The 20,155-nt window shown below is 33.9% G+C and overlaps 1 protein-coding gene across 2 annotated transcripts in view; it reads right to left on the bottom strand.

Moving 5' to 3' along the window:
- LOC123556974 (phospholipid-transporting ATPase VA-like) overlaps positions 1-11,094 on the bottom strand; it is a 61,284-nt gene extending 50,190 nt beyond the window's left edge. The window contains exons 1-3 of one of the 2 annotated variants that reach the window (XM_045348107.2): positions 10,157-11,094; positions 9,616-9,820; positions 8,943-9,028 (exon numbers count right to left, since the gene is read on the bottom strand). In XM_045348107.2, the coding sequence (XP_045204042.2) occupies positions 8,943-9,028; positions 9,616-9,820; positions 10,157-10,548 (683 nt within the window). In that variant the 5' untranslated portion in view covers positions 10,549-11,094. The remainder of the gene's footprint in view (positions 1-8,942; positions 9,029-9,615; positions 9,821-10,156) is intronic. The other variant, XM_053543288.1, reaches the window with a different exon arrangement.
- Positions 11,095-20,155: the final 9,061 nt, after the last annotated feature.

Genomic DNA, 20,155 nt, shown 5'->3' with positions numbered 1-20,155 from the left:
ATCAAAATAAAAGATCAACACAAATAAGGACATCCTGATTATATAAATTTCATATGGCATACTTTTTAACCTTATATGACAGTGCAATAGTTATTGTTCTGCCATGGCCACAAATCAATTAAATCAATAATATCTTTTCTCAATGGACACCGGCCAATCCTCTATTAGTTTGCAGCGTAAAGAATGAAATACATTGTCAAAAGGATTATTTTCATCAAAAATGATTGAGGATATGATTGGAACTTTATTTCTTTGTAAAAGCTTTTTTCATAATGATAATTTTCTTTATAGGATATAGTCACTGACTTAAGGTATTGGACCCCTAATAGTAATGTTTTAAAAATGGCATTTGCTTGGTATATTCTTAAAGTTGACCATGTTTCACACTGTGTTGCAAATTTTAAACAACTTTTACCATGCCGTTTTTTGTAAATATTGTATAATTTATGGTATTTCCTTGTGCTCAAGAAGAGACAAAATTTAATGTGATGGCCACTATCTAAAACGTTTGCAGAGAATTCATTACAGCATTAATTTTGATAAAAGAAACATCAAACTATTGTTAAACAATTATAAAACACAAAATAAAACTGTAAAAATCATTTTTTCTAGGGTACCTCATGTAAACAGATTTGATGAGACAGAATTCTAACTCCAACATTGAAAAATTAAGGTCGAATCCTGTGGGTGTGTTTTGAAGTTTGCTCACTTCATTCAAAAATAACCTTGGGGCAATAGTAAAACCTACCTGCATTTCTTCCACAATATGTAATCTAAAGAATGAAGGCAAAATAGAAAACTTTTACCGCACGTAACTCAGTATTTTTAAAGATGTCTAACTCTACCCCTCCTGATTCAGAGGTAAATTCACTTTGAACAGCAAAAAATCACTTATAAAATAAAAATTTTACACTTTTGTACAATACATCCATAATTAGTCTTGGATAAAGTAAAAACTTACTAGGAAAAAGGAAAACATGGGAAAAAAAATTTGGTCCCAGTGGGGTTTGAACCTATGCCCCCCTGAAAATTGCGGTCAAAGTAGGTTTGTAGTAGGAATTGAATACTCTTCAAAAAGGAGATACTCTATTATTGGTCCAATACCTTAAATTTATTCTGTTAATGAAATACTTAAAAGTTTCAAAACAGCCTGAACAGATGCTCACATGATCATATAAATAAGGCTAATAAATTCCAAGCAGTACCAGGCCTGCAGACTTTATAATACAGCTATTTTTCCTTTTTGTCTTAAAATGGTAACTGTAAAATTAATAGTAATAACAGGGCACTGTTTCTTACAGGCTACAGGCTAAGCATATTTCTTGTTTCAATTAAAAAAAACAAAACAAAAAAAAACGCTATGCTACATTTATTGGAACTTAGCTGGGTTATATTGTGATAATGTTTGTTTGTGGTTTTATGCCAGTTTTCAACAAATTTTCAGTTATGAAACGGTGGGCAGTTAACCAAACCAGTGTTCCTGGATTCTGTATCAGTACAAACCTTCTATCCACAAGTAACTTTCAACTACCCCACATGAATCAGAGGTAGAGGACGAATAATTTCGGACATATCTTTTATCAAACTGTCACGTACTCAAGGTGACTTAAATGAGTCAGCATCAAAATACTTCCTTCTTTTGTCTTAACCATAAATTACATTATATAAGCTGACATTGGTCAACAGGTGGGTTTTCCCCTGCAACATTCAAACCAACCATACTGGATTAAAGATAACAGACATCTTAAGGGAAGGGTGTTAAACCAATAAGACACTAACTTGTATTGATCTGTATGAATCTTGATGACACAATGACTTTAGACAGATTCTTTATCAGTTTAAAATTGAGTTAACTGACATACAGTGATATTCAGTATAGGACCGGGTGGTGTAATTTCGGTTTCAGTACTACACTGGTATGACCTAAGCATTTTGTCATCATCATTTCTATTCTCGGGCAACCAACCACATGCCTGACTTTTTTTGAAATATTTAGCTGAGTATAATATAACATTGTATATATCGGCCTCTTCACCATGAAGAGATGCTAATTTAGAACTGCTTAGAAAAAGTAAGAAAAAAAACTAAATCGCACAGACGCTATGACATATAATCTTCAGCATTAAGAAACACTGTGGTCTGGTGCTACACTCGCTCCCTTTCTGCCTCTAACACTGAAGGTTTCTCTTCATAGCCTTTACTCTTTACTTGAGGAAACTAGACAATGAAATAAATTTTGACTTTATAGTGTATATAAAAATATAAGTACATGCATATATGAAAAATGATGAAACTTTGCACAACGGCTGAAATTTTTTGTTTGTAAAATTATTAGTACTATGACTTTTATGTCTGTTTAGTTATAAAATCTACAATTTTACGTCAGAGCGGTATTAAATAATCTAAATGGTTGCCTTAACTTGTAATATGATATCAAAATATTTACTACATAAAAATGAAAGTTGTGTATAAGAAGGGTTTTATCTTCTGTAAACAACTGTCTATCAAGAATTTTATGATCAAATCCTTCAAAAATTTTATTAACATTTCATGAGTGTTCAATGAAGTTATCTTTGCTCACATAAAATCACAGCCGAACATTTACAAAAATTTAAACCATGTTTTATGGAAAAAAAGTGTGTCAAGACAATTATTCTTTATGCAACATTAATTTTAGCTTACAATTTTATCCTGACTATTGCCCAGTGATAAAAAGGGAAACTTATTAAAGTTTATGAAGTATTCAAGTGAAAAATAAATACAAGAAATTTTCTCCTAGTAAAAAAGAACAACACATGAATTTTATCGGTTCAGAGTACTAGAGTTACACAAGGAAAAATTAGTTTTCAGAGTACTAGAGTTACACAAGGAAAAATTAGTTTCAAATCTTCAATGAAAGTGAAAGTTATCAGAAAACAAAACCCAAGGCATTTAAAAAAAAAACAAAAAAACATTTTCACTATTTATACAAAAATATTTTGATTTTATATTGTACGCATGAGGAAGTTATAATGAAAAATTTAAGCACTGTAAAATACTTTGGCACTCCTTTACTGTCTCCTGTTTTTTGTGCAATGTAGTTCACTTCCTTATTATTTTTAATAAGTATAAATAGCCTCCCTATGAACTCAAATGCTTGATTAAACAAGAGGACCATGATGGTCCTGAATCGCTCACCTCTTCCCACATGACCCAGTTTTGAGTATGACATCGTTTTTGACCAGCTTTCATGAAGATCCCATGAAAAATGTGACCTCTAGAGTGGTCACAAGGTTTTTCTATTTTTAGACCTACTGACCTAGTTTTTGAAGGCACGTGACCCAGTTTCGAACTTGACCTAGATATCATCAAGATGAACATTCTGACCAACTTTCATAAAGATCCATGAAAAATGTGACCTCTAGAGTGGTCACAAGGTTTTTCTATTTTTAGACCTACTGACCTAGTTTTTGACCGCACGTGACCCAGTTTCGAACTTGACCTAGAAATCATCAAGATGAACATTCTGACCAACTTTCATGAAGATCCCCAAGAAAAATGTGACCTCTAGAGTGGTCACAAGGTTTTTCTATTTTTAGACCTACTGACCTAGTTTTTGAAGGCACGTAACCCAGTTTCGCACTTGACCTAGATATATTCAAGATGAACATTCTGACCATTTTTCATGAAGATCCCATGAAAAATGTGACCTCTAGAGTGGTCACAAGGTTTTTCTATTTTTAGACCTACTGACCTAGTTTTTGACCGCACGTCACCCAGTTTCGAACTTGACCTAGATATCATCAAGATGAACATTCTGACCATTTTTCATGAAGATCCCATGAAAAATGTGACCTCTAGAGTGGTCACAAGGTTTTTCTATTTTTAGACCTACTGACCTAGTTTTTGACCGCACGTGACCCAGTTTCGAACTTGACCTAGATATCATCAAGATGAACATTCTGACCAACTTTCATGAAGATCCCATGAAAAATGTGACCTCTAGAGTGGTCACAAGGTTTTTGTATTTTTAGACCTACTGACCTAGTTTCTGAAGGCACGTGACCCAGTTTCGAATTTGACCTAGATATCATCAAGATGAACATTCTGACCAACTTTCATGAAGATCCCATGAAAATGTGACCTCTAGAGTGGTCACAAGGTTTTTCTATTTTTAGACCTACTGACCTAGTTTTTGACTCCACGTGACCCAGTTTCGAACTTGACCTAGATATCATCAAGATGAACATTCTGACCAACTTTCATGAAGATCCCATGAAAAATGTGACCTCTAGGTTGGTCACAAGGTTTTTCTATTTTTAGACCTACTGACCTAGTTTTTGACCACACGTGACCCAGTTTCGAACCTGACCTAGATATCATCAAGATGAACAATCTGACCAACTTTCATGAAGATCCCATGAAAAATGTTGACCTCTAGAGTGGTCACAAGGTTTTTCTATTTTTAGACCTACTGACCTAGTTTTTGAACGCACGTGACCCAGTTTCGAACTTGACCTAGATATCATCAAGATGAACATTCTGACCAACTTTCATGAAGATCCCATGAAAAATGTGACCTCTAGAGTGGTCACAAGGTTTTTCTATTTTTAGACCTACTGACCTAGTTTTTGACTGCACGTGACCCAGTTTCGAACTTGACCTAGATATCATCAAGATGAACATTCTGACCAACTTTCATGAAGATCCCATGAAAAATGTGACCTCTAGAGTGGTCACAAGGTTTTTCTATTTTTAGACCTACTGACCTAGTTTTTGACTTCACGTGACCCAGTTTCGAACTTGACCTAGATATCATCAAGATGAACATTCTGACCAAATTTTTTCATGAAGATCACATGAAAAATGTGACCTCTAGAGTGGTCACAAGGTTTTTCTATTTTTAGACCTACTGACCTAGTTTTTGACCGCACGTGACCCAGTTTCGAACTTGACCTAGATATCATCAAGATGAACATTCTGACCAATTTTCATAAAGATCCCATGAAAAATGTGACCTCTAGAGTGGTCACAAGCAAAAAGTTTACGGACGCACGGACGCACGGACGGACGACGGACGACGGACACTGCGCGATCACAAAAGCTCACCTTGTCACTTTGTGACAGGTGAGCTAAAAATAGCTGTAGTTTTTTTTTCAACAAGCATACATGTACATCTTTTTTATACTTTAACAAATTTTCAACCAAATTCACTTCTAAAGAAAACGCAGCTAAACTATACCTTTTTGTTTGTTTTGCTGGGTTCAACAATATTCAATGAAAATATACAAAAAGTAAAATTCACAAAAATACACAATGGCTTTATATTTAAATACAATGCAAGCTTTTTTTAAAGTTTTTTTTTCAAAATAAGATAATCTTTACCACAGGAGCCTGAATTTCAATCTGTTGGACACCAAAAGTGTATAGATAAATATAGTTAAAAAACAACACCCTGTGGTCAACATGATGAACTCTTTACTATGGGATTATATGAAGTAAGTTCAGGTAGGCAAAACATTTTGAAATCAGTAAACTCTGACATCAATGTCTGCCAGTATAATAAACTAAAATTTTATTGTTAAACTTTCGAATAAGGAAAAGATTCAGCTATTTTCTTTTCATTTTACTCATTTGTATTAAAGAAGGGTATGCAACTGCATTACTACATAGAAATTTGTTCTATAATCTGAGTCATGACTCAAATCTTTAAAAACAATACATTCTATTTATATAACTTCTTTTTTTCCCAAGAAATGTTGCTATTTATATCCAGCTTATATTTAATTGCCCAATCATTGTAAGGTTACGTGGTAAATTAACAAACTGTTAAAATGACATTGGCTTTAGGCTTTATAATGCAGGATGTGATGTTATTGTATATTAATCATGTATTTTTTCACAAATTGTGAACTGTCCTTTGAATTAAAAATGATACAAGAGGCAAGAAAAGAATTTATTTTGTCTCAAAAGACTATATGTATCATAATGCACACCATATATTGTGAATTTTCAACTATTGTGGAGGAATACCCCAGGTGCCCCTCTTGGCATTATTTCTCATGGGCAAGCAACTCAGTAGAACCACTAACATTTTAAAGGCCAGCTGGACAGCGTCCTAAAATAATCACAAAAGCAGGGATCAAACCCAGAGACTCGATGTCAGTGACAAGACTTTGTCACTATCATTGTAATTAATCTGCTATAATTATGCTTTATCGAGACATCTTCTGTCATACACAAAAGGACGTATTTCTTACAGAACAACCATCATGATTTCAACACATCACTGTTAGTGATGACAGCTTAAACCTCATGAAGTTGTTCAAAAAATCCTAAATAGAGCTCTTAATGAATTAATTAAACATAATAATGCATAAAAATATCATCTAACTGTTTCCAAAGTAACTATCGTTATTGACTGAAGAAACACAAGGTGTTAACAGTAAAGCTATCATTTTCAGCGTGCTACATTTTGAACACGGGTATGTGATTATTTAAATGAAACGCGACACACCATGACATGGATACGTAACACACCTATCGGGTAGAGTAAATACTTCAACAATCATTATGCATGGAATGTGACGGGAATAGGCCCAATGTTTACTAAAGCGTGGTCACTGTGTACACAATGGATTTCAAGTGTATCGTGAAAAGAAATCATAAAATATGAATAGAGATTTTATGGTACCCTCAAATAAAGTAATAAACAATCATTCGAGCGTTATAAAGCTTACTGACCCAAGGGTAACCTCTGTTAGTCTAACTAAGTCTTTAATATTACATATTAATATCATGATGTTTAACACACTGAAAAACTGTAGACTTTCGCAACTATTTACATTGCACTTTTAACTTGTCAAGTGGTAATTTTTAAGATTTATTTGTCTGGAAAAGTGAATCTACTGAAATTTATTATTTAATATGTGATGTGTTACATAATCCCATTTTGAAAGTAAGTTTATGTGACAAATTCCTGGCTTTCTGGAGTAACATATCTACTATTGTTACCAAATAAAAATGATAAAGTATTTCAAATATCTCACTCAACCTGACCTTATTACAGTGAGACACTTGAACATTTTGATACACAATCAAACAAATTCCAAATACAGTGAACCATGTTCTCCTGACCTATATTTTTGGGATTATTTTTTTTAATAAATCAGGAGTACAAATTTGACACAATGTCATGATCCTTATTTTCATCAGATACTCGTCAAAGATCTGAATTCACATGATATTGTTAAGTGCAGATGCACTTGTAAATGTTTTACATTGTCGTGACTGTGTAACAGTTATTTTAGTAACAAATAATGAATCAAATTACACAATACCTATTGCTTACAAGTGCTACTTGGATATAAAAAATTACATTTTCTCGTATTAAATTACTAATATCGACCAACAGTCCTTATAAAAATACATTAATCATACATGTTTAAAGTTTTTATCTAACAGATGTCCTTAAAATGCTATGACTGTAACTCATAGACCTCTCTTTCAAGTAAAGAAAATCATCCAGACTTTAAATTACAGTTGTAAATTGACTGGCTTTAATGTACGTGCATTCCAGATCAGATAATAGCCAAATGACTTTAATATTAACACTTACAATGCTGGACATGACTGATTCTGTCTTTGCAACCAGTGTAGATCATGATCAGACTGCACATTCGTGCAGTCTGACCATGATCTGCACTGTTTGCTATTCAGCCAGTATCTTTTTGGTCAGCATCTCTTTTATCAGTTAATGGCACTGTCCAAATTGAAAGATGGACAAGTTCATTATAGAAACTTAGCAGGGTAAGGGTTAAACAACTGAAGTGTCAAAATTCAGAACATTACAATTTTCAAACAACTGAGCCATAATAATATTAATATATATGGAAAAAGTCTTATTATTTTACAGAGAGATTTACTTTAAAGTACGCATATAACAGTTCTCTACCTCCTGTTACAATATTAAACTGGGCAAGTCAAACTGTTAGCAATATCAACATTTCACAAGATTAAACAATTAAACAGATAATGAATGGACACTTCAATGTCAAGTTCAATTTCAAGTTAAATGCATTCATGATTCATGACACTTATCTCAGTAAGCTGGTTAGTTCAGTAAAATTAACACCAACTGACTTGCCGTGTCAGCAAATTAAATTGAACACTAGTTAAAAATATTAGTGACTCATTTACAGTGGTTTATGCACAAACTATTTCTGTAGGAACCCAACCAATGTTATACAATGTATATTAAACCATAGGTGGTTCTGGTATCTACTAAACATGTTTCAAGCCTGCATAAAAATTATATCTACAGGTATATCCATATATGATAGATACTGGAACAATCTGCATGAAATGCATTTGTCTACGTACATGTACCTATGGTAGGTTTTAGTTACTGAAATACAGCAAAGTTTACAAGGGTTTGAAGTTAAGCCCACATGCTCACAAAATCTGATTATTTTTAAGCGGAATGCAAGAAAGCATTCATAGATCAACTGAAAAAAAAAAGTCACTGTTAAGGTAACTATGGTTCAAGTATCCCATGTAAAGTCCTTGTTACAGCACTGTATTTGACCAAAAAAAAAAATGCACGAGTGAGTTTAAGGAGTTTACGCCTAAAAAAAAGATTGTTTATGGTAACATGCTCAAAACCAGATGACCACAGGCAACATGTCGAGCCCGTCTTTTGACCACTAACTGTGACCTTGACCTTTGAGATAGGAGTCTGTCTCATTGAGTTAAACATTAATGCCAAATACAAACAAGATTCCTCAATGAATGTCAAGTTATAGTATTTTGTACTTGTTTAGACTGATGCTAAGTTTGTGGAAAAAATGCCATTTATTCTTTTTTTTCTTTTTGGTTTAGTTGGGGAGGGGTAGAAAGCAGTACAAAACTAGTGATAATAACTTATATTCTCCCTTCTATAAAGCTAAATATATACTACTTACACATATCCATTGAATTTATATATTTCTGCATTTGGCTGTTCACATTCCACAGTATATTTAAATCTCCAGGCTTTATAGTCATTGTTCTGGAAAAATAAAATACAGACTTTTCATTCTGATGTACAGACATAAACACCATTTTTAGCAGTGGTTTATTCTGTCCAACATTTAGCCTTACATGTAGTATCTGCATTCCTCAATCCTGAATTCTGTACCAGGTCTAAGTTATTCACTTAAACTGACATTAGTGACAACAGTTTTTTTTACTTGAATCAAAGGCATGTTTTCCTCAGCCATAAAATGATGAAGATACTATGCCTCCATGGACAAACACTTTATCAGTAAAATGGAGCTGTGAATAAGCCAATTCACAGCACTCATCATTCTAAATTCAAAACCTATTTAAATTTGCCACTTAACTTTATCTGTTCAAAATTTAGAATTTGAAACATAACAATCAATTGTGATTATATATGTGAAATCTTTTTCTTGAATATGTATGTTGTCTTCATATTATTTACCAATTAGTTTTAATAAATTGTAACCTTTCAACAATTAACCGTAGCTTTTTCAAGAAATTCAAAGTACATTGTCTCTAGCGCATCTAATGTGTCTCGCAGTTAAAAGAGGCCATGAACTGGGATTTAAAATTATATGTTTACATATAAATTACCTCATAATCTATCCCGGTAACAGCCTGTCTCTGTTTGAGATTTGTTTCTCCATCAAGGTTCATTGTTTCAACATGGCAAATACCTTGCTCATCCGATGACTTTAGAAGAACAATATCTGCTGGAATAATGTCATTGCATGACAAGTGTATGATATCGCCAACATGTATATCACACCAGTCTTTCGGGTGAAAGTCATGTTTATCACTGAAAATGAAATATCAATATATCATTGATCACTAGAAACACATTTTCAAAATTGCTTTAAAAAAATATATAAAAAATGGTGATGCCAATTCCATGAATTGCAAATTGGTAACATATTTCTTTATACCATAGCTGTGTTTTTTTGTCCTAGGAAATTTAAGCTTTTAACACATTTTCAACTATATCTAAACAGAGATATGAAGTTAATAATGAACTCTGTAATACTGTTTTTGAGACATAAGTAAATATATTACACTTCATAACTAAGAAAATAATTATATAATGAATGCGAGGAGAAAAACACTGGCCATATATACATCTATATAGTATACTTACGCAGTATTACAGAACACCCTGCACTGGCTACTATTCACTTTTTTATCTGATTTATATCTTCTGAAGTCTTCAAATGCATCTTTAACAGCTGTTACGGTGAGTACAAAAACAATTGGTATCATAGCTATTTCCTTCCCAAATGCCTGTACTTGTGGTACCCAGTTTAAAGCCACAACAAATAAAAAGTATAAATTTGCAAATCTATGGAACTGTTCAAATAAATTTTTTGGTAAGAACGTTATGATAGAATATTTAGTGGTTTTAATCCTATTTGATCGATGGTTTCTATTTGGATGATGTGGTGACTTGACATGTTCTTCCAATGTATGGTTTGGCACAATCAGCCTGTATTTCGGCCCGGCACGGTTACTCCCTTTACAGATGTTCCCCATTTTGACAATACACAAATTTACAATACTATACGAGTATGCTTAACAATATCTGGTTTTGTAATGGTCAATATTATTTCATGTAACAAACAAGCTACATATTTAAGAGTTAATGAACAGTTATTTCATGCAAGTGTCCCAGAAAATGACATCCTTATATTAGGCTAAACTTTAGCCATGTTGGCAGTCAACAGTTCCAATTCAATAAAAACTGTAGTGTGTAATCAATTACAAAAACTAAGCATTTGAAATCACTCTAGTAATTAAGAGTTCCAATCAATATGCATAACATGCCAACTGGGGAATAAAAATTAAAATGATTCTACAAACATTCACTAATCACTTTCACTTTGCTGTTAACTTTTTCTCTCCTATGTTCCTTCTAGTTTGGCACAACTAAATAATAACTTTCACTAAAGTTAATCCACCATGACTTTCATTTATCCATAACGAATCAAGTTCAAATTACTACCAAACCCATGCATTTTGCAATGACAATTTAGTTCCCTTCATTCTTGTAAACACAGGAAAACAGAAAATGACGTTGTTGACAACTTACACCTGTATCAACTGTTTTGATTGGATACCTAGTTTAGAAATATTTATTTCATCCAATAAGATTTATTGTAACAGAATTAGTCACAAAATCAAATGTTGACTGGTTCTACGAAAAATGCAAGTTTATAGCACGGCTTAAAGTGGTGAAATTTTTAACACGTTCATTTCCCACAAGTTTGGCATAGATAGTATATATGACCAGAGAAGTATAAAATACTTTTATAGCTCTTTGATATGACACTGAAAAATGATGAAGTAGGAGAAAATAAAAGGTAGATATTGATAAAAATGTAAGAAGAATGTAAATTTTCTGCATTATTTCAAAAGCATTGCAACGGTTTAAAATTAATACGTACACAAGAAGAGCTGAACAATATTTTTGGTTATTTAAGACTTACTTGCAAAAATCTTATGTCAATATTTTTGTACCACTTGTCACTTTCAGAGCACTCATTTTTTATGGATTTTTGAGAGAAATTATTTTTCGCATAAAATGTGTGTGTTAGTCTCTGTGCTTAAATCAATTGTATTGTTCATAACAGGTCAAAATAACATATAACATATTTTACTGTATTGTATCATTGACAACATAATAACATTCAGATAACAAATAACACCGAAAAAGGTAGCAAAAGGAATCAACAAATTCAAGCGATTCGTTATTTACAAAGAATTGTACATTAGGTTGCAATCTCTTGTTATTAAAAATACAAAGTTTTGTTTTATTTATATTGAGTTTCAATCCCCATTTTAGTGAATACATATAAAGACTATCAATCTGAGCCTGTAGGCTCTCTGGCGTAGTTGTGAACAATAACGTAACATCTGTAAATAAAAGTATATACCATGTATAGGTGGTTTAAATCGGTTTCCGTCAATGCATTAAAATTCATATTACAGGTGACGTCATTCACGTAAAGCGTAAAGGAGAAAGAAAATCGGAAAAAAGTGTTCCCCTAGTGTAAGGCCCAAAGAGACGCCGAAGGACTCTGATAGTGTCGTAAAATTCTGACACATGCTGTTACCTGTGCATACAGGTTACATTCTATCAATTCAATTTCTTCTTTATTTCATATTTACAATAAAATATTCAGACGTAATTTTCAGCATTTTAGAGCATTTCAGTGATATGAAAACCATATATGGTCATTTAGTATGACATGTCTTCTCATCAAAAATAGAAAAATATTGACATGTTATGTTGTATATAAGAAAAATAATCTGTTCTGAGAAACATCACTCTCTAAAAATGCCCTCATGAAAACAGCCGTTTAGCAATTACGCGTAGGTAGACATTTGTAGACATTTTTCGCAAAGAACAAAACTTATTCCAGGAAATTCACAATGAAAATGGTCTAGATCTTTTCTCAATACAATAAGTAATTAAACTAAGCCAAAAACATAACTGTCACCTCCTCATGTCACTCATTATACCTGATTTCATCCATAGCATGGAACTACATTTTGGACTACTTCACATGTAACACTGAGTAGTCACTTCCGGTTTGGTGTAATCCGTCCTACCCATTGAATCCATGATTTTCAAATTTTAGAACTTTAACCAATATGTGTAAGTTTATACCATAAAGCTTCCCTACTTACAGTGTCAAATGCCTTTTCATAGTCAGGCTACAAAACAGCAATATAGAGATTGTTTACTTGAAATTATTTTCTTAATAATACTGTGTAAAATAAAATCACAATCAGATGTACTTCTATTATCCCTAAAACCAAATTGTGAATCATTAAAAACATATTGTTCTTCGCAGCACTTATTCAATCTATTACGATGAGCAAGAGAGAACATTTTTCCAATTGTAACAATAATACCCTTTGTCCAATCAACTGGGGTAAGTTCAATCTGACTATAACTTGTTAATTATCTTTACTAAAAAGGGTGAAATGAACTGTTTAGAATCAATGCAGAAATCCGAAACTACTTGATCATATCCTGGTGCATTGTTACGCGTCAAGCTAAAAATAGTTTCTTCCCATTTCATCTTGTATGAAAGGCTTATCTAGACAAGCAATCAAAATGATTATACATTATTGTTCTCAGGAATACCAAAATTCGATGTTTCTGTATCGGTTGCGGATGTGTTATCAGTATTTAACAATTTGTTATAATATCATATGTTATGATAGTAACTTTGCCATTTTAATAGTTATACTCGCGTAAAATGACTTTTCATTTCCTTATGCCGACTCCAGCTTTATTCTACGTTATCCGGATAAATGACATTATGCCATTACTACATAAACTGGTCAAATTGAGCTTAGGGCCGATGGACTGGGGTTGGGATTTATTGCACCCGGGTACTGAAACACTTCAGTGCTCTTGTATCTGCACGAACAACGCTATTTTTATCTAACTAGTCCAAAATTGGTGACATATTAACTCTGATGTATATAAACCCATAAACAATTATTCCATACCGTTAATTATATATGTTTTGGAATACTGATATCGTTTACATCCAACAGAACTTGGATACTGTTTACCGACCACCAGAACGATATTATATGACATAGTTTACATAAAGATACCTTATACTTTTAAGAGCTATTAAATGGTGTAATCACCGACTATACAGAAACAGATGCACAATGCCATTGTACTCAGTTTTAGTAGTGTTTTCGATGACGTTTACTATTGCTGTATGCAAATTACTACCGATAACTTGACGCAGAAGTTAAATAAGGCCGCTGAAGTTAGAATCACTTAGGGTTCGAAACTTCAAATCAAATCAGTATTTATTATTTGCCGGCATTCATGTAGTATAAATATAAACTTTGTATAGCTTTTGGCCAAAATAATAGCTTTTAAGCGACAGTCGCATGCGGCGTAGAATTCTTTCATGGAGGAAACCATCCATCATGCTGATGGGTGATCGAGGTTCTACCCAATTATATAGCGTCTAGAGTACTAGTATATTTTTTGGTCAATGACACAACTGAACATAATATTATGACAGCTTCGTCTGTTTCTGACTCGCCATCTTTACATAAACATTTGACGATTTGGCTATCTGGGAAGCCAAGTGGAAAGTAGTATTTCATCCCAAAAAAATGTATAAAGTTATTACCATGTCTTACAAATGCAAAATCCCAATATGGACATAATAAATCATAGGTTTTCTCTGCAAAATATCTAGGATATCACATTACCTGAGATATAAAATGGGATGATTTCTTTTTCGACGGAATTTCAATTTTGACTCAACTAAAGCCAAAGAGATGCTTAGCCCTTACCCTGCTGAATTTCTATTATGAACTTGTCCATCTTTCAATACAGACAGAACTAAGGGGTGCTTACCTAAAAAATACTGACTGAATAGCGAACAGTGCAGATCATTATTTGTCGGCATTCATGTAGTATAAATATAAACTTTGTATAGCTTTTGGCCAAAATAATAGCTTTTAAGCGACAGTCGCATGCGGCGTAGAATTCTTTCATGGAGGAAACCATCCATCATGCTGATGGGTGATCGAGGTTCTACCCAATTATATAGCGTCTAGAGTACTAGTATATTTTTTGGTCAATGACACAACTGAACATAATATTATGACAGCTTCGTCTGTTTCTGACTCGCCATCTTTACATAAACATTTGACGATTTGGCTATCTGGGAAGCCAAGTGGAAAGTAGTATTTCATCCCAAAAAAATGTATAAAGTTATTATCATGTCTTACAAACGCAAAATCACAATATGGACATACCATATCATAGGTTTTCTCTGCAAAATATCTAGGATATCACATTACCTGAGATATAAAATGGGATGATTTCTTTTTCGACGGAATTTCAATTTTGACTCAACTAAAGCCAAAGAGATGCCTAGCCCTTACCCTGCTGAATTTCTATTATGAACTTGTCCATCTTTCAATACAGACAGAACTATTAAGTGTTAAAAGGGGTGCTTACCTAAAAATACTGACTGAATAGCGAACAGTGCAGATCATGATCTGACTGCACGGATGTGCAGGCTGATCATGATCTACACTGGTCGCAAAGGCAGAATCAATCGTATCCAGCATGATAAGGGTAAGAAGACATTAGTTAGTCCATATGTTGAATATGCCCGCAGAATCTGGGCCTCATATCAGTACCAACAACCAGTGAAATCGTTTTTACCATGCCATATTCTACAAATATAAATAAATGAGATTGAATGGCTTTTCATAGTCCTACTTTCTTACGTTAGAGTACAAAGTGCGAGAAGTTTACGTCCGTAAACAGAAGACAACATGACGTTTCTAAGGGAAATGACAACCGTAAGCTAAATAGCTTTCTGTCCAATTCCCTTATCACATTTGCTGTATATTATTAAGTAATTACTTACAAATAAAATATGTTTAAACCAACATGACGTTTCTAAGGCGCACAAAACCGCTGAGTTCCGGTTTAATTTTATCACTCATAACGTGGGAATATTTGGCTTGAGGGTAATTGTTCAGGCGTTAACGAGGCTCTGGCACGAAGGGGAACTATCAAGGTATTTTATTTTTCTGCGGTTTTACCTAAAAAAAATAACTCTTTATTTTGTCGTGCTGGGGAAAAATATCATACAAAGCAAATACAAAATGTAGTCAATTCTTTTCCAAGAACCACAAGGGACTGCTCAAAATAGACTGCCTTAAGTGACCATTGTTTTCAACTTTCGCTGTATATTGCGCTCTCCTTATTACTCATTCTATTACCTGCACAAAACCCACGCATACATGACAGCATAATATTATAATTGTGTTGATGGTAACCATAAACTTTAAAGTAGTAGAAGAAGTTTATTTCTCCTTGATTCACACTTTCATTCTCCCAAAAAAATTTCTATCCGTTTATCTTACTTTACTGTCAAGCTCTTTACAAGGACTAAGGCACTTTCGTGCGTGTCAAACAACAAACGTTGTTCGTAGAAACAAAAAAGGGCAAAGCAGGAAAGGGAAAATGTGTTAGTCCTTCAAAAAGGGGTGAAAAGCAGGGTTATGGGCAAGCACACCCAAATGTTGTTAACAGCGACATCGAACTGCTCAAGGATTGGAATGAAGGCAATGTCAGGTGAGAGACTATTCCACAGGACTATAGTCCTTGGAGAAAATGAGTAATTGTAGTTGACAGTGGTTGCAGATATTAACATATAAGGCAGTGGATATGATAGCGGTGTGATATCTTTGTTAAGGGATGGGTGGATGTGAGATAATTTTACATCGGGATTTCAACCAGATAATTTATTTTATGTATATGAGACAGTCTGAAGTCCATGCGCCATGCCATTTTAGACTTTACTGCTTATGCCGGTGCTAGGGGGCGTGGACAGTCTTGCATTTTCCATTACTGCTCATGAACAGACTCAATCAAACCGAGTCTGCAATTTTCACTGTTTGCCTTGTTCTCGGTGCTTCCGATGGATCTATACTTTTCAGATTTTATTTATATAGAATTGCAGTAACACTGGAAGTGCGTCGAAAGTCGGACATAGGCCAATGCCTGTCTTTAAACGGCAGCTATTTGTTCTATTTGTGTTTGTGTGCATGGAGACCAGACTTTGGAGCGATATTCCAGCTGTAGTCTGACGAGGGTCTGGTATTCCATAGACTTAATGGTTTCTAGTTGATCTTTTTATTCTTAAATAGCCGTGTGGCGGCTGTAAAAGGTCTCCCCGTACTTGGATTCAGTGTTGTTATATTTTCTGGTCCTTTGGGATCGTGGAGTCCATTCAACAATAGAGTTGACTACATAACCCCAAAGGACCAGAAAATATAACAACACTGAATCCAAGTACGGGGAGACATTTTACAGCCGCCACACGGCTATTTAAGAATAAAAAGGTCAACTAGAAACCATTAAGTCTGTGGAGAGGTGTTGCACATTTCATTACCTCTCATGAACAGACTCAATCAAACCGAGTTTGCTATTATTCTTCTTGGTTGCATTCTTTGCTTCCAAAGGATCTTTTTACAGATTTTACACTGGAAACCTAGGGTTCGATTTGTCTTTTTAGTTGATCTGTTTATATGGGCGTCTAATGAGAAATCGTTTGAAATGTCAACACCATGGTAGTTTGCTGAGGTTACAGATTCTAGTGGTATATTATGCAGGTAGTATTGTGAGGGAATAGGATGTTTCTTCTTGTGACGTGAATAACTTGACACTTGGAGGAACTAAATTCCATATCTCAGTCTAACGTCCGCTTTTCTAATATCTGAATGCCATGTTGGAGGATATTTGAATTTGATTTTCTGACAGAGGTAAGTTGAATGTATATCCCAGTACCGTAAAATTATCTATAAGACCCGACAAGCAAAAATAATTACCTAAAACATAAGTCTAATGCAAACTGGTTTCAATACACTAGACTTCGCAATCTCAAAACAAGGTCAAAAAGTGAATCTATTACAGTCTACTTCAAGGAAAGATGTGGTGGAGGGCCTAAATCAGAAGACATCAGGCAAACTATTAAACATTTCCTATCCCAAAACTCTACACAGAAATCAGATAGTCAAATCATCCTGAAAGGTACTGAGAGTAACTCAATGATTTCTGATCAAAATATAATGTCTGATTAATTCTTTCTATATTAACATTGCTAAAAATATTGGCATTGAAAACGAAACCTTAGTAGATAATGAGCACCCCAGCATTCATGTCATAAACAATAACATTGAAGCTAAAACTTTTAATTTTGCTCATGTTACAGAAAAATATGTTGGCAACTGTATTAAAAAACTGAAGCCCCAAAAGGCAACTGGAGTTGATTCCACCCCACCCCCTAAATAAATTATCACAGCAGGACAGCATAGTCTTAAAACACCAATTACTAATTTAGCAAACTCCATTTTAGATAAAGGTCTATTCTCTGTCAAATTAAAACAAGCCCAGGTTACTCCCATCTACAAGAAAGATGACCCCTTCACTGAAAAGAACTACGGACCTGTAAGTATATTGCCAACTATGTCAAAAATCTATGAAAGAATTAAAAGTGACCTGACCAATTTACAGGACATTTTAATGAAATCTTCCACCCTTATCTATCTGCTTTTAGGTCTACATATGGATGTCAAATAGCCCTACTCAAACTAGTAGAAGGTTGGAAAAAGGCCCTAGACGAAAATAAATATGTAGGTGCTATCCTAATGGACCTGTCAAAGGCCTTTGATTGTTTACCACACAATCTGACAATTCTTAAACTTAAAGCATATGGGTTAACAGAAAATGCAAGTCAATTAATGCTAAACTATCTCTCAAATAGGTCCCAAAGGGTCAAAATCAATAATTGTACAAGTGAATGACTTCAAATTATCAAAGGAGTGCCTCAAGGCTCAATACTTGGGCATCTGGTCTTTAACATATTCATTAATGATATCTTCTATTTTATAAATAAATCAACTCTGTATAACTACGCAGATGACAATACCCTTTCTTTCAGCCATAAAAATCTTAACACTTTTAAGGACTCTAATGAGTCAGAAAGTAAATCCCTTATACACTGGTTCAGTATTAATCAAATGCAAGCAAATCCTGAAAAATTCCAGTCAATCTGCATAGGCAACAAATCCAACAAAGAGGTCAAATCCTTCTCTTTAGGTCAAAATGAAATAATCTGTGAAAACGAGGTTAAACTACTAGGCGTGGAACTTGACTTTCAATTAGATTTTGATCTACAAGTCACAAAATTGTGCAAGAAAGCAGCCAAACAACTAAATGTCCTTCAAAGACTTAGTAAATTCTTAAATGAAAGCACCCGATTATTGATATTCAAATCTTTCATTTTCAATTATTGCCCTCTTATATAGCATTTCTGTAGTAAGTCAAACACAGAAGAAAAGCTGCAGTACCGGGCCTTAAGGATTATATTTAATGACTATGAGTCAAGCTATGATACTTTGTTAAAAAAGGTTATCATGACCACTTTACATCTCAACAGGCTAAGTATGAATGCAACTGAAACTTTTAAATGTCTACACAACTTATCCCCACAATACCTACAATCTCTGGTAACTGTTAAATCTTCTAATTATAATTTCAGATATTCAAACATCATGGAAACACCTCAAGTAAAGACAACAAGGTATGGCAAAAATTCATTCCGCTTTGAGGCTGCCAGGGTGTGGAACAGTCTGCCAAATGACTTACATACAGTCGATCAGTACAAGGATTTTGCCCGTCTTGTCCGCACCTGGACAGGCCCAAAATGTAAATGTGACATGTGTGAATAGCTAAACACCACTTCATCTGTTGTCCTGCTTTGCATGTGCTTGCTTTTTCTCTCTTTAAAGATTTAGTTTACTGTGTATAATTTTCGTTGCAATGTTCTTTCGCATTTGTTTTTATCGTTGCTTTTATGTACATGCCTACTTGAAGATTGCTCCCTCTGTTGCCAGTCACTGATGCCCTTTGTGTTTTTTCTATTTGCCATAGAGAAGCCTATCTGTTGTTAGCTGGACGAGTACACTGGCTGGGTAGATTAGACATTCAAACGTCAGTAAGAGCCAAGTGATCTGGTTTTCAGTGGAGACAGTGTACTGTTTGTTTGTTGATGTTTTAAACCTAGTTTGTTCATGTTTTAAACTTAGTTTTTTATGTGCTTTAGACTTAATCTTTTATGTGCTTTAGACCTAGTCTTTTATGTGCTTTCTTTTATAAGATCTAGAGGAAGGTGCTAAGGGCTACACCAACCTTAGTAAATATGCTACTAACATTCACTAAATCGTGAAATGCCTTTAAACATTTCTTTTGCCTTTTACTTGTCTTTTAATTATATATAGCTGCTGCCAAAATTAGCACCTTCTATGCAATAAACTCACTATGTAGTGTATCATTTGTATGTCATTTCCCTTTTACTTATGTACTTATTTTTTACAGGTTTGTGCTTATATGTGCTATGTATGTAAGTTTCTTTTTAATCATATAACCATGCCATTCTTAACCGCTGCCATTTAATTTATGTTTTAACATGCCTAACTTTCGCTTATCTTTCTGTTTAGCCGCTTTAGTTTTTTGTTAATTTCTGTTTTCTTTGTTTGTCGGGAAATAACTCATGAGCTAATGTTTTTA

This window comes from Mercenaria mercenaria, chromosome 5 (assembly GCF_021730395.1).
Source record: "Mercenaria mercenaria strain notata chromosome 5, MADL_Memer_1, whole genome shotgun sequence".
Classification (NCBI taxonomy): Eukaryota; Metazoa; Mollusca; class Bivalvia; order Venerida; family Veneridae; genus Mercenaria; species Mercenaria mercenaria.
Note: the sequence above shows the minus strand (reverse complement) of the source record. Positions and strands in the feature narration are given on the sequence as shown.